The sequence below is a fragment of the Hippopotamus amphibius genome, chromosome 6 (assembly GCF_030028045.1).
Source record: "Hippopotamus amphibius kiboko isolate mHipAmp2 chromosome 6, mHipAmp2.hap2, whole genome shotgun sequence".
NCBI lineage: Eukaryota > Metazoa > Chordata > Mammalia > Artiodactyla > Hippopotamidae > Hippopotamus > Hippopotamus amphibius.
The window spans coordinates 36,139,716-36,152,696 of NC_080191.1; the positions used below are offsets into that span (position 1 = coordinate 36,139,716).

Consider the following 12,981-nt stretch of genomic DNA (forward strand, 5'->3'; position numbering starts at 1 on the left):
GAAGGGGCTTAACTACCTAACTTCATCCTGCTGGCCAGCAAGGCATTTTGCCCCCTTAAGAGCAAGATCCCTAGCCACAGCAATCTTGAGAAGGAAAGGTGGAACTGGAGAAATCAAGCTCCCTGACTTCAAACTATACTACAAGGCGACAGTGATCAAGACAGTATGGTACTGACACAAAAACAAAAATAGATCAGTGGAACAGAAGACAGCCCAGAGGTAAACCCACACACATATGGGCACCTTATCTTTGACAAAGGAGGCAAGAATATACAATGGAGAAAAGATAGCCTCTTCAATAAGTGGTGCTGGGAAAATTGGACAGCTACATGTAAAAGAATGAAATTAGAACGCTTCCTAACACTATATACAAAAATAAACTCAAAATGGATTGAAGAGCTAAATGTAAGGCCAGACACCATAAAACTCTTAGAGGAAAACATAGGCAGAACACTCTATGACATACATCAAAGCAAGATCCTTTTTGACCCACCTCCTAGAGTAAAGAAAATAAAATCAAGAATAAACAAATGGGGCCTAATGAAATTTAAAAGCTTTCGCACAACAAAAGGAACCATAAACAAAACAAGAAGACACCCCTCAGAATGGGAGAAAATATTTGCCAACGAAGCAACTGACAAAGGATTAATCTCCAAAATATACAAGCAGCTCATGCAGCTCAATATTAAAAAAGCAAATAAGCCAATCCAAAAATGGGCCAAAGACATAAGTAGACAGTTCTCCAAAGAAGACATATAGGTGGCTAACAAACACATGAAAAGATGCTCAACATCACTAATCATTAGAGAAGTGCAAGTCAAAACCACAATGAAGTATCACCTCATATAGGTCAGAATGGCCATCATCAGAAAATCTAAAAACAATAAATGCTGGAGAGGGTGTGGAGAAAAGGGAACTCTCCTGCACTGTTGGTGGGAATGTAAATTGGTACAGCCACTGTGGAAAACAGTATGGAGGTTCCTTAAAAAACTAAAAATAGAACTACCATATGGCCCAGCAATCCCACTCCTGAGCATATACCCAGAGAAAACGAAAATCCCCAAAGAAACATGTACCACAGTGTTCATTGCAGCACTCTTTACAATAGCCAGGACATGGAAGCAACCTAAATGCCCGTCAAGAGATGAATGGATAAAGAAGATGTGGCACATATACACAATGGAATATTACTCAGCCATAAAAAAGGAATGAAATAGAGTTATTTGTAGTGAGGTGGATGGACCTAGAGTCTGTCATACAGGGCAAAGTAAGCCAGAAAGAGAAAAACAAATACTGTATGCTAACTCATTGAATATAAAAAAATGGTAGTGATGAACCCAGTGACAGGGCAAGAATAAAAATGCAGATGTAGAGAACAGACTTGAGGACACGGGGTGGAGGGCGAAGGGGAAGCTGGGACAAAGAGAGGGAGTAGCATTGTCATACATACACTACGAAATGTAAAATAGAGAGCTAGTGGCAAGCTGCTGCATAACACAGGGAGATCAATGCCATGATTAGTGATGACTTAGAGGGTTGGGATAGGTAGGGTGGGAAGGGAGGGAGGGGATGTGGGGATATACGTATAAATATAGCTGATTCACTTTGTTGTACAGCAAAAACTGGCACAACAGTGTAAAGCAATTATATCCCAATAAAGAGCTTAAAAAAGAACAAGATTCCTATCATATCTCTTCCTTTCTACTACCTATTTTTTTTAATTATATAAATTATAATTTTAAAGACCTGGAAGAAAATCCCACTAAAATTACTAACAATGACAAATAGGTGATGGTTTGTGTTGTTATACGTGTGAACCATTGTGTATACTCTGTGTATAATCTGTATGTAGCTATACTATGTCTATATCTACATCCATATCTATATCTATATATGATCACATAACCTAACAGGTGAGAAGTTACAAATTCAGTCCTCTGTCAGTCACTCAGCATCCACATAAGCTTCAGAATAAAGTCCATACTCATAATATTCCCTCTCCCTCTGGCATGTTTGTTTTTTCTTCTTCATTTTCTATACCAAATACATTTCTATTTCTCCTCCAAGATTCAGTTCAGGATCACTTCCCACGATAAGCCCATCTCAGTAGAATTTTCATTCCCCAATCTTTTGTGGTACCTGGCATAGTATGTGTTCAACATGTATTTTATTAAATAATAATTGTACAGCTAAATGCTAAATAATGATGAATGACAGAAGAGAAACCTTATTTATTTGATAATGTCATTTACCAACCTAGAGAATACAATGTCTAAACATAGAGAGATAACGTTCTGGGGTAATCAAATTATTTTAAAATTTGTAACCTGACAGATTTCACAAAATGGCTGAAATGCAGAATGGAAGTTTCAGTAAGACTTGTGCCAATAACATGAGCAGAAGATTTTTTAAACGTGTTTTAGAGACAGGATTTTCTAATTATGTGTTAGAGGTTAAAAATTAAGAAGATAGCTCTGGAGTTCATATTTAAGACCCAGAGAGAAAAAAAAAAGTTCATTTGATAACACATGCTATTTATGTAGTGTACTTAATTAAGTCAGATATTTAATTATCACTGATTATTCCATTTTCATTTAATTTAATGCTCTGTAAAACATCCTATCTTAATTTCATTTTAAAATGCAGCAAAATCATCCCACACACCTTCATTCTTTTTCTTTTTCAGGTTTATTCCCTGCTGTCCTGAATCTTGCTTCCAATGCTCTCATCACCACAAATGCAACATGTGGAGAAAAAGGCCCTGAAATGTATTGCAAATTGGTAGAGCATGTCCCTGGGCAGCCTGTGAGGAACCCTCAATGTCGGATCTGCAATCAAAACAGCAGCAATCCATACCGTATGTATTTTAGGATGAATATGTGTGGCACCGCGTAGGAGCTAGCATTGAGGATGATGAGCTGAAGTGCATTTAAGTCAAAGGGTTTGTGTTCCCCAAAATTTCTAAAACTTTATTCCACTGTGAGCCTTACAGCCCTCTCTGTCATTTGACAAACATTACTGGAATTCCTTATGTGTAGCGGGAGTGGTGCTTGAGGAGAGTGTTCTAGTGAACACTTGTGGCAGTCGTTAAGTTTACCACCTGCCAAAGATTATCTGAGGATGTGGTTATCAACTGAGGCTTTAGTCATTCAGTGGTCACTTATGTGTCAGGTACGGTGCTGGGGATCCTACAGGAATAAGATGAGGCCCCTGGCTCGGTTGAAGCAGTGGCAAAAAGCAGACTCTTGCTGTACAGTGTGGTAAGTACCAAGGAAAGAATGAGCATAAGGGCTTCAGGGAGAAAGAGGTGGGTTACAAATTCAGTCCTGGTGTAGATGAAGGCTTGTCAGAAGTGGCATCTGAACTGAGATCCAGGGGCAAATATGAGCTGCGGAGGTAAAGAGGAGACAGAGGGAAGAGAAGGAATGCCAGGAAGAGGGATTAGAATAAGACAGAAAATATTACTTGCTCAGGGAACTACAGATAGTTAGGAAGGGCTGCCCCTGAAAGCGTCAGAGGGCAGAGGGTAGGGATGAGACTGGTGCGGTTCTGAAATCAGACTTCACGGTTCTTAAACACCACAAGAAGCGTGTTTGAAGGAGAAGGGTCATACAAAGCCCTCTTGGATAGCCTCTAGGAACCACATTGATATCTCAGACTCATTCATGCGTTTATTCAGCAAGCAATTGGACACTGGCTACCAGCAATGCGTTGTACTGGAGCAGAGTGTTGAATCATACGTAGCCCCTGACTTCAAGGACTTAGGGAAATAGGGGAAACAGAGAAGTGAATTGAGTGCTAAGGCAACATCTAGAGATTCCTGGGAGAAAGCGACCCATGTACTGAGAAAATAAGGGTTAGTAAGATGAAAAGGGGAAAAGTAGTATATGTAAAAAAAACAAGCATACATAAATCTTAAGGGCATGAAACAGCATGATATATCCAGAGAACTATAAGTAATTAGGTTTAATGAGTAAAGAATTTACATGGAGAATGGTGTGAGATAATTCTAGAGATGGGGGTTGATTTATAGATATACATTGGGAAATCATTAAATACTGGGGATATTAATAAAGTGAATAATAGTAAATATCAATGAGGTGAATTATAATAAAATTTCACAATTGTATTATTTTAAAATGTACTTAGTTTTTCTCTTTTTTAAAAAGTAGTAATGCTTATAAAAAGAAGAAAGTTTTCCCTCATAGTTTATGTTTTCTATCTTGAAAGAAAGTTGGGAGGCACTGTGCATTCTTTCTTGTAGCTGGTTAAAGGGAAGAGTGCATAGGCCCTTCTCTATTATACAATTTAGAGATGCTGAAAACATTAATATGTTTGGAGAACTGGGACTTTTGTGAATACAATTGCTGGTCTTGTATATCACAAAATGTTAAGAAAAGGTAAGAAATGAAAGATGGCAAGCCATTGGAAACCTTCCTTGGCTTTTAAATGACTCTAGTTATTTTCTATGGTGTAGATTGTCATGGGTGTAGGAGTGGGGAATACCAGAACATATCCTATCTGTTTGCTATTCTTGTATAGAATGTTTAGGGCAAAAGACCTAGGTCAGAACCCTGGGGAAACAACAAAAGCGAGAAAATTGAGGTAAAGTCCAGAAAATAAATGAATTGATGGACTATGAGCCTGAGGTTCATTAGGGAAGGAGATGACGCCTGATGGGGAGAAACTGTCATTATTGCAAGAATTGGTGACCTTGATGATTTCATAGAGAATGTGAGAAAGCCAGAAGGCATAGAATGATTGGGAATGATAGGGGTGGTTTGTAGTTTGTAGATATGTTTAGGATGGGCCGGGCAGAGAGAGAGAGAGAAAGTAAGTAAAATCATATATATCTATGTGTGTGTTTGTGTGCATGTGTGTACACATATATACACGTATATGTATGTGTACCTATGTATGGTTGTCTATATATATGTATATGCATATACATATTGTTCCTGTCTACAAGTACAATTTTAGGGTAAATACGACTTGGATATAGAAGGCAGTTAAACAAATATTCTAAACAGTAAACTCAGGGCTATACCTTAAGGTGCATGCTATCAGTGGTGTAGAATTTCTAAGGGAAACATCAGTGGGAACTGAAGTAGCAAGAGAAAGTTCCAAGAAGGTGGTCAGATTTAGAAGGGCTCTAAAAACCTGAATTACCTGCGATAAGAGGGAAAAAGCATTCAGGAAAAGAGAAAAAGAAGGAAATGTGTACATAGAGACAGGATGGAAGGAAGATGCAGTGATTCAAGTAGAAAATAATTTGAGTGGACACTCTTGGTTGGCAAAATCAATGAGATGTATTCGCCAAATTAAGTCCAAGAGTGACTGTCACTCCCCTCTTCAGAGTTCCATATTCAGGGTCTTTCAGAGGAAGACATCTATATTTAGGCAATCCCACTCCATTTTTTCACATTGGGACAAAAAAGTGAATAAAATGTTTTAGTAAAGCAAGGCATGTATGAGGTAGATTTTGTGTTTCCCATTTTATTTTCTTGTGGTAAGTTTTTAAAACTTATCACAGCCTACATTTACTTTGATTAATTTAATTTTAAATTACCAACTTCATTACATTTAAAATCCTGTTTTGGAACCAGAAATTCAGGAAGAATAATGCCCCACAAGAATTAAAAAAATCTAGCAATAATCCACATGGATATATTTTAGTAAAAGTTGGAGCAACAGATGATAAAATTCCACAAATTCACTGAACAGCTAGAATTAATCTGGAAGGTCTGTACTTAATTACCGTACAAAGAAAAGGAAATTTGAACCTCCGGACCGTTAATAGATTGTGCTTTCCAATTAAAATATCAGTTTGAAAGGTTTACTTCATCAGTGATTCCCTTGCCAATTTTTAGATGCAGTTAGCCTTTGGATTGACTTGCGTCACTATCCCTGTTGAGGATGTTATAGGTTTCTATCTCTTTTTAAATAAGGGAAGTCTGCCAACAATTAATCAGTATTTGCAAATTAATTATGATTAAACTTTCATAATGGGGATTATGGTTAATTATTGATTCATCTCCCATTCTTCCTTTTCGTGACTAATTCTCATCTCAATTTGACCTGCGGTGACAGATATCAAAATTTCCAATTAGATATCTCCTCTCACAATTACCTGCGAGCTACAAGTGTGATTTGGAAATGTGGTTGTGTGTGTGTTTTTCTATCACATGTTCAACCCACAGTCTGTAAAGACGATTCAGGAGAATGTTTAAGGAATGTTTGCTGTGATATTTATTTTCCTTCAGAAGCAATGCCAGTAATATTTCATTTATGGGTCTGATTCCTAATGTGCCAATTTCAGCACCCACTCATACCACCAGGGGCATTTATTTGATATTTAGTTATGCTTCTGGTATTTGTTGTTGTTATAAAGACCTAACACTTTCCCTAGCTCAGCAGAACAAGTTAACTACTGCTAATTATTAAATTTATTCAGCAATTTTACTTTTCATTAATGAGATAAGGTGCCTCATCTCAGTGGACTGCTAATGTGATAAGACTTGGTACAAAACAAAGTCCATCCAGCTGTTCAGTTGAATTAAGTAATTTACCAATAAAAATAGATTATTTTTGTCCTGTCCTATATACTCATATTACCATAAGTAAATCAGAGATATAAACCTTTATATTTTCAGTTAAACAGGTTATAGCAAACTATGTTAGTAAAATTAATATGTAATAAAAATGTTTATAATCTGAAAGTGAAAAATTTAGTGAATATTTAGTTTTTATAAATTTTTTGAAGATGATTTTACTATCAGACTCCTATTGCATTGAGGACTTCTTTTTGCTTGGGTTTTTATTTTCAAAAGTTTTATTAGATGTAATTTGTCCCCAAAAAGGTTTAGAATCCTGCCCATTTTGAACAGAGGTATAATTAATTCTATGTATATGCATAATAATGGTTAGAATATTAATGGTTGTAATGTTCCTCTGGTAACTCTGTGAGTTGAGAGTTCCCATCAAAGATATTTTTACTGGTCCATGGCAAAATAAGAAAATGAAAACAAAATTCCAGTTTTTTTATGAAGATAAAATGAATACCTTTTAAAGAATTATCCTTCATTTTAATATTGTGGTTTTTAAAAGCTTTTGTTGTTTTTAAATGTCCTCCATTTTATGAAACAGTGATGATATCTTACATGATAGCAAGAGTAGGCTGGATGCTACTATTACTTAGAGAGATAAAGAGCTAGAACTCCTATATCAATTCCACAAACCTTTATCACATACATTAAAATTTTCTTTTACTTTCTTCTGAAAGGTAAGATTCTGGGTACCTGTGCCCAGTGGAATTTTGTTATCCTCACTTCAAGAATGACACAGAGTTTCAGTGACTTGCCCAAGGTCAACACCTGGCTAGATTACTATATGATGTCTGCAGATTGAGTGTCCATGATTCTTCCTCATAGTAACATGGTTTGTTCATTATTAGAAATATTGCTTAAATTTGCAAAAAAGATTATATTCTGATAAAAGGGTATTCTCAGGCCATTCATTTGAAACATCCTCCCAAAGAATTTGTGTTATAAAAGTTCTCACGACCGACACTCCAAAGCATAATTAATCCCTATTGAACAGGAGAGTAGCAAGGAAGCTAACCTCTGCTTTGTTCACATTTCTGTGGGCAAATAGGGCTGACTTCCAAGTGAAATGTTAGTAAATTAAGAACTCTTACTGCAGCCGTGGGAATTGAAATAGGAACATCCCCAACAATCTCCCCTCCTGCCATCCTCACCCTTGCCTGAGCTGGGCCGCATCAGAGGAGGAACAGAACTTGTATTACATGGGAAATGAGAAACACAGATTGTAGATAAGAACCAATGACTGTAAACCAAAAAGGTACAAGAGCTGTGGCATTCCAGAGGTAACAGTTGCTGTTGTGAGATGCATGGAGCTACGTGGGTGGAGATGAGGAATCTGTGAGTTTTGAGGATGGTAAGAAGGAAGGAACTGTAGGAGAGGACTGTAGCGGGATGTGGCAGTGATTATCCACACCTCCTATTTTCTGTCTCCAGTATCCCTTTAATTTTCGCAGTAGGTTCTGCTCTCATCTATCTGGAATAAAGACAAGGGAACATCCATGTTTTGTTGGTAGGATGGAGTTGCATGTCTCATCTCTCCTTACTTGCCTTTATTGTCCAGACCCCTCCTCCACTGAGTTAGTGATTATGGGGATGGGCAAATGCTGGATAGGAGACTTGGAGTATCTTTCATTATATTTTAAAATAGTGGTTTAAATAGAAAGTTGGCAGATTGAGGACTGACTGCAAAAAGCCTCATAGGATGGATTTGACAGCATTTTGTATTAAAACTAAATACATATTGAATTGCCCGCATCTTGGTAATAATGTATGTGTCAGAAGGGCAAATCTTCAAGTACCTTTCAAACACAATTCAGGATTTTATGTTTCTGTTCACAGAGTTGATGGCATACTACAGCCGCCTCAAACAGTGGAGTTTTTGCTTCTTTGAATGACTGACACATCAATTCATTTTCAATATTATTTCTTCACACTTAATTTCTGTAGTTATCTTTAAAGTTGCCCATTTTAGTTGATGGTCAGAGTGCTGAGCAGCTTCTTCTCTTATAGTCTTAACCATTTCACACTACCTTGCAGAGCACTGTGAAAAAGTTGACATTAACCAAATTCTGTTAAAGATATGAATTGCTCTCTTTATATTATTTTAATGTTTGACACTCACATGATGATGGTTTTAACTTCATTTTACTTTTTACTTAAAAAAAACAGCTATAAATTCTTCATATGATCTTCTCTTCTTTCACATGCTGCTGCTGATTCAATAGAGAGACACCCAATTACAAATGCTATTGATGGAAAGAACACTTGGTGGCAGAGTCCCAGTATTAAGAATGGAATCGAATACCATTACGTGACAATTACGGTGGATTTACAGCAGGTATAGTGCCACTTTTTACTTAAAAAAAATTTTTTTTATTATTTTCCACTTTGAAATTGGATCTTGGATTTTCTGTTTGTGTAGCTAGTAGTTCTTGGGTGAAAGGATACTTTTTCTTAATACCCTCTATTATTTTCTTGATACAGTGAACAAAGGTGCCTATTCATTTAGTATATTGTTATTTAAAAATATTTGGCATTTATTTCTAAAGCACAACTAAAATGAATTCACATGAGAAGTTTAGAACTGAATTAGGAGCTGACTGTTTTAACCAATGAGGGTTAATGATAAAAATATCGATCAACAAAATCTTATATAAAGAAAATATAATAGTGCCATTTTTAACTTTTAAAAAATAGAGTGCTGCTACTCTGCTCATGGTGTGTGTACTAAATGGTTCTTGGATGACAAGACTCTTGAGTAAATTACCTCTTATTACTGAGAGTTGAGCTAGCTGTGACAGTTGATTCTTAAATTAAACTTGGGCCAGTAAATGAGGTAACAAGCCTTGTAGCTGTGTAAAATTGATGTTGGAAGTTGTTAAAGTTTGTGGTACATAGATCTAGGTGCCTTCTACACTTAATTTCTTTTTTCTTTCTGTTTACAATATTCAGGTCAGGTTGAAATTATTAATCAAGAATCACCATCACCCCAAATTATTCAGGCTTGCAAATAGGATGGAGTGTGGAAAAAGGTTCTCATATTTTACTGTTATTCCAAATATAAAAGTTTATTTCATTGACTGAAGGCTGAGCCTGGAAATGTTGAACTTAGATGACTTCTTTAACTCAGCCTGTTCCTCTCTCACTCTCTGGAATCAGCGTAGGAAAGACGCTCAGCTGTTCCTCCCTGACCCAGTGGAGGCAGAGCAGGGGAGGAGTCTGGGGTTAGTGGAGAGGATGTGCCTAAAGTAGTTAATGACAGATATTATACACTGTAGAGGTCGTGTTTCCACATGTCGTCACAGTGGAGGAAAGCACCAGCTGATGGGGGTTAGTCACATTCTCAGGAGGCCAGATAGACACCAGGCATTTCCCTAAAGGATGCTGTTTGTCAACAACAGGAGCACAAACTAACCCCCTCAGGTTTGGGGCCCATTTTGGCCAAGGTACACAGTCAGGGATTGCAAAGAGCTGGTTGGTAGGTCTCACAGCAGACACTCTGTCCACCCATTTGGGACTCCACAGGACCTGAGCAACAGGGTAGCCACAGGGACTCAGCGCTGCAGCTGAATTACCAACTAGTGTGGATTTATTTCTACCCATACTGGCAGCTGAATGTCAGCCTTAGCCATATTCCTCAGGAAGTCTCAGAGCACAATCAGGGAAGGCAGGCAAACTACTACATTGTTCAATTATGCTTTAATTCAGTGAAGTCTTGTGCATGAATTTCCCGAGAATCCTAGCCTCAAAATGCACTTTATCTTTCTCCAGATAACAACAGCTTGGTCTTTTGCCAGTCACGGCAGTTGTTCCCTGTCATGTTGTCGTTGAAAGTTGCAATCCAACTTTCCAATCAGGAGTGAGTCTGATGTCTATGGCCTTGGGTCATCTCCTGGGACAGGGAATCAATAAATAGCGATGCTTCATTGCTCTGGTTTACTCTCTGCCTATTCTTTTAGATCACACATGGAGCAAGAGACTCAATTGTTAACATAATTTGCACAAATCACTTATACTACTCTTTGAGCTTAACCACAAGAGTATTAACAGGCAGAGCTCATTTTATTGCACTTTCTTTTATTGTGCTTTGCAGATATTGCTTTTTTTTGTTTGTTTGTTTTTAGAAATTGAAGATTTGTGGCAACTCTGTGGCCAGCAATTCTATTTGCACCATTTTTCCAACTGTGTTTGCTCATTTCGTGTCTCTGTGTCACATTTTGGTAATTCTTGCAATATTTAAAACTTTTTCATTATTATTATATTTGTTATGGAAGACCGTCCACCAGCAAAAAGGTTGCTATTCATTGAAGGCTCAGATGATGTTTAGCATTTTTTAGCAACAAAATATTTCTAAAAGTAAGATATATACATTGTTTTTTTAGACATAATGTTTTTGCACACTTAATAGAGGTACAGTATAGTGTAAACATAGCTTTTATATGCACTGGGAAACCAAAAAAATTCACGTGACTCACTTTATCGCAATATCCACCTTATTGCATTGGTCTGGAATCGAACCTGTAGTGTCTCTGAGGTATATCTGTATTTATTATTAAACATAGCAGTGTTTTTTCCTTCTAATGTACAACTGGATGATACAATCACAAGTTTTTACTAGATCATTTTTATTCAACATACCTATCATTATTAATTCCACAGGTCAAAGAGTGCATCTGAAAACCCATTTTCAATGAAGTCATTTATATTTTCCCATTTGCTTTGTGTCCCCGCTCATCCATTCCCACATGGTATCTCAAGATTTATGTGGACTTGTTTTCCTGTTCTCTCTTCTTCCCCTTTAGTTTAATGGTCTTAAGATGAGTGAATACTCAAGACATCTTTTATAGGTCAGTCTTCATAATAAGTGGCAGGAATCTGTTCATAAGACTGGTTTACCTGTCGCCAAAGTCTGGAGTACACCTAGTGGAAGTGGTATAGAGATGTGTCCTCATATGGTCTCATATCCCATAATGGTGCCCACTCATGCCCTTATTCACTTCAGTCCTCTCTTACCTCCTGCAAATCAACTCATCATGTGTTCAAGAGGAGGGGAACACAATCTATAAAATAAAATAAATCCTTATTTCTACTTGTCTCAAGATTTTAATTTAGTCAGTGATTTAATGATGTAAAAAGCTAAGCAGGTTTTGTAATCAGATTTTATAAGGGAATCCCACAGACAGGAAGGGGCTTTAGACCTCTTATTTGGCCTCAGGCTTTGGAGTAACAAACTGGAACAGATTCTTAAACCTATTCAATTAATGGGCAAAGCTGCAGGAAGGCATTGGCAACAGAGAAAATGTGGACACTGTTTTTTACTTCTTACAATTCGCCTGCAGGGCAGCTATTATTATTATCCCTTTTTAATAGTTGGATAACACTGAGACTTAGAAAAGTTAAGCGACTTGGCCTTCTTAATATAGTCTGTTACTGGCAGGGCTGAGATTTCATCCTGACTTTGAATCCAGACCTCAAACTATGCCAGTATTTCCTAAACCAGGACCTGAAGACCTAACTTAGGGAGAATTTTTGGTATATAGTTTCAAGGGGTCCATACATTGTTTGGGTTCAAGAAATACCAGACTATCATCTCCTGGCTTATAGGGGAGAATATAGCTAACATCTCTTTTGTCGTAAAACAAGGACTAGATCTCTCATTTGCTACCACACTTTAGTATGTCTCTAAAAAAAGCATAACTTCAGTCTTTTTCACCTACAGCATGAAGGATTAGTAGGTTATTCATCGTAATACGAGCTATTATTCAGCTGGAAGGCAAGGGTAGTAGTTTCTTAATGAATACATAAATATCACTAAATGTTTGTTTGTCATTGATGCGGTAAGGCAAGAAGTTTGACCATTTATTAGTTCTTCTTTTTATTTTGAGATGCATAAATTTTAACAAGAGCCGGTTTTTTGTTGTTGATATTTATTTGGCTCCTCTGTGAAATACTTTCATAAATTACTATTTTAAATAAAGTCACCATTGGGTTTCCTTGACTGAATCATTGCAGATTACACTGGGAAATTTCTTTTACATTTTAACATTCAAGATGAGTACTAGAAAAATATAACACTTGTTGAGAAGAAAGTAGGTACTTATTTTATAAATAGATTGTTTTTAGATTTTTATTACCAAGGGATTATTAACTTTTCCCAATTCTACTATTTACTCACAGCATGTCTTGAGCAAATAATTTAATCATGCTGTGCCCCAAATTCTAGATTAGCAAAATAAATGGTATAATATCATGGCAAGAAATTGAAATAATGATAATACCAATACTACTAAATTGCATCTGACAATTACAGTTATCATAAAGACCTAGTATCAGCATAAACTCAGAGAGAAGCTTAGCTGTTCCAATGATGTGTATGCAG

The 12,981-nt window shown here is 36.8% G+C and overlaps 1 protein-coding gene across 1 annotated transcript in view; it reads left to right on the forward strand.

Annotated features, from left to right (window-relative positions):
* The window catches only part of LAMA2 (laminin subunit alpha 2), a 604,135-nt gene that overhangs the window by 154,070 nt on the left and 437,084 nt on the right, over positions 1-12,981 (forward strand). The window contains exons 2-3 of the mRNA XM_057737971.1: positions 2,687-2,857; positions 8,828-8,940. Of these exons, the coding sequence (XP_057593954.1) occupies positions 2,687-2,857; positions 8,828-8,940 (284 nt within the window). The remainder of the gene's footprint in view (positions 1-2,686; positions 2,858-8,827; positions 8,941-12,981) is intronic.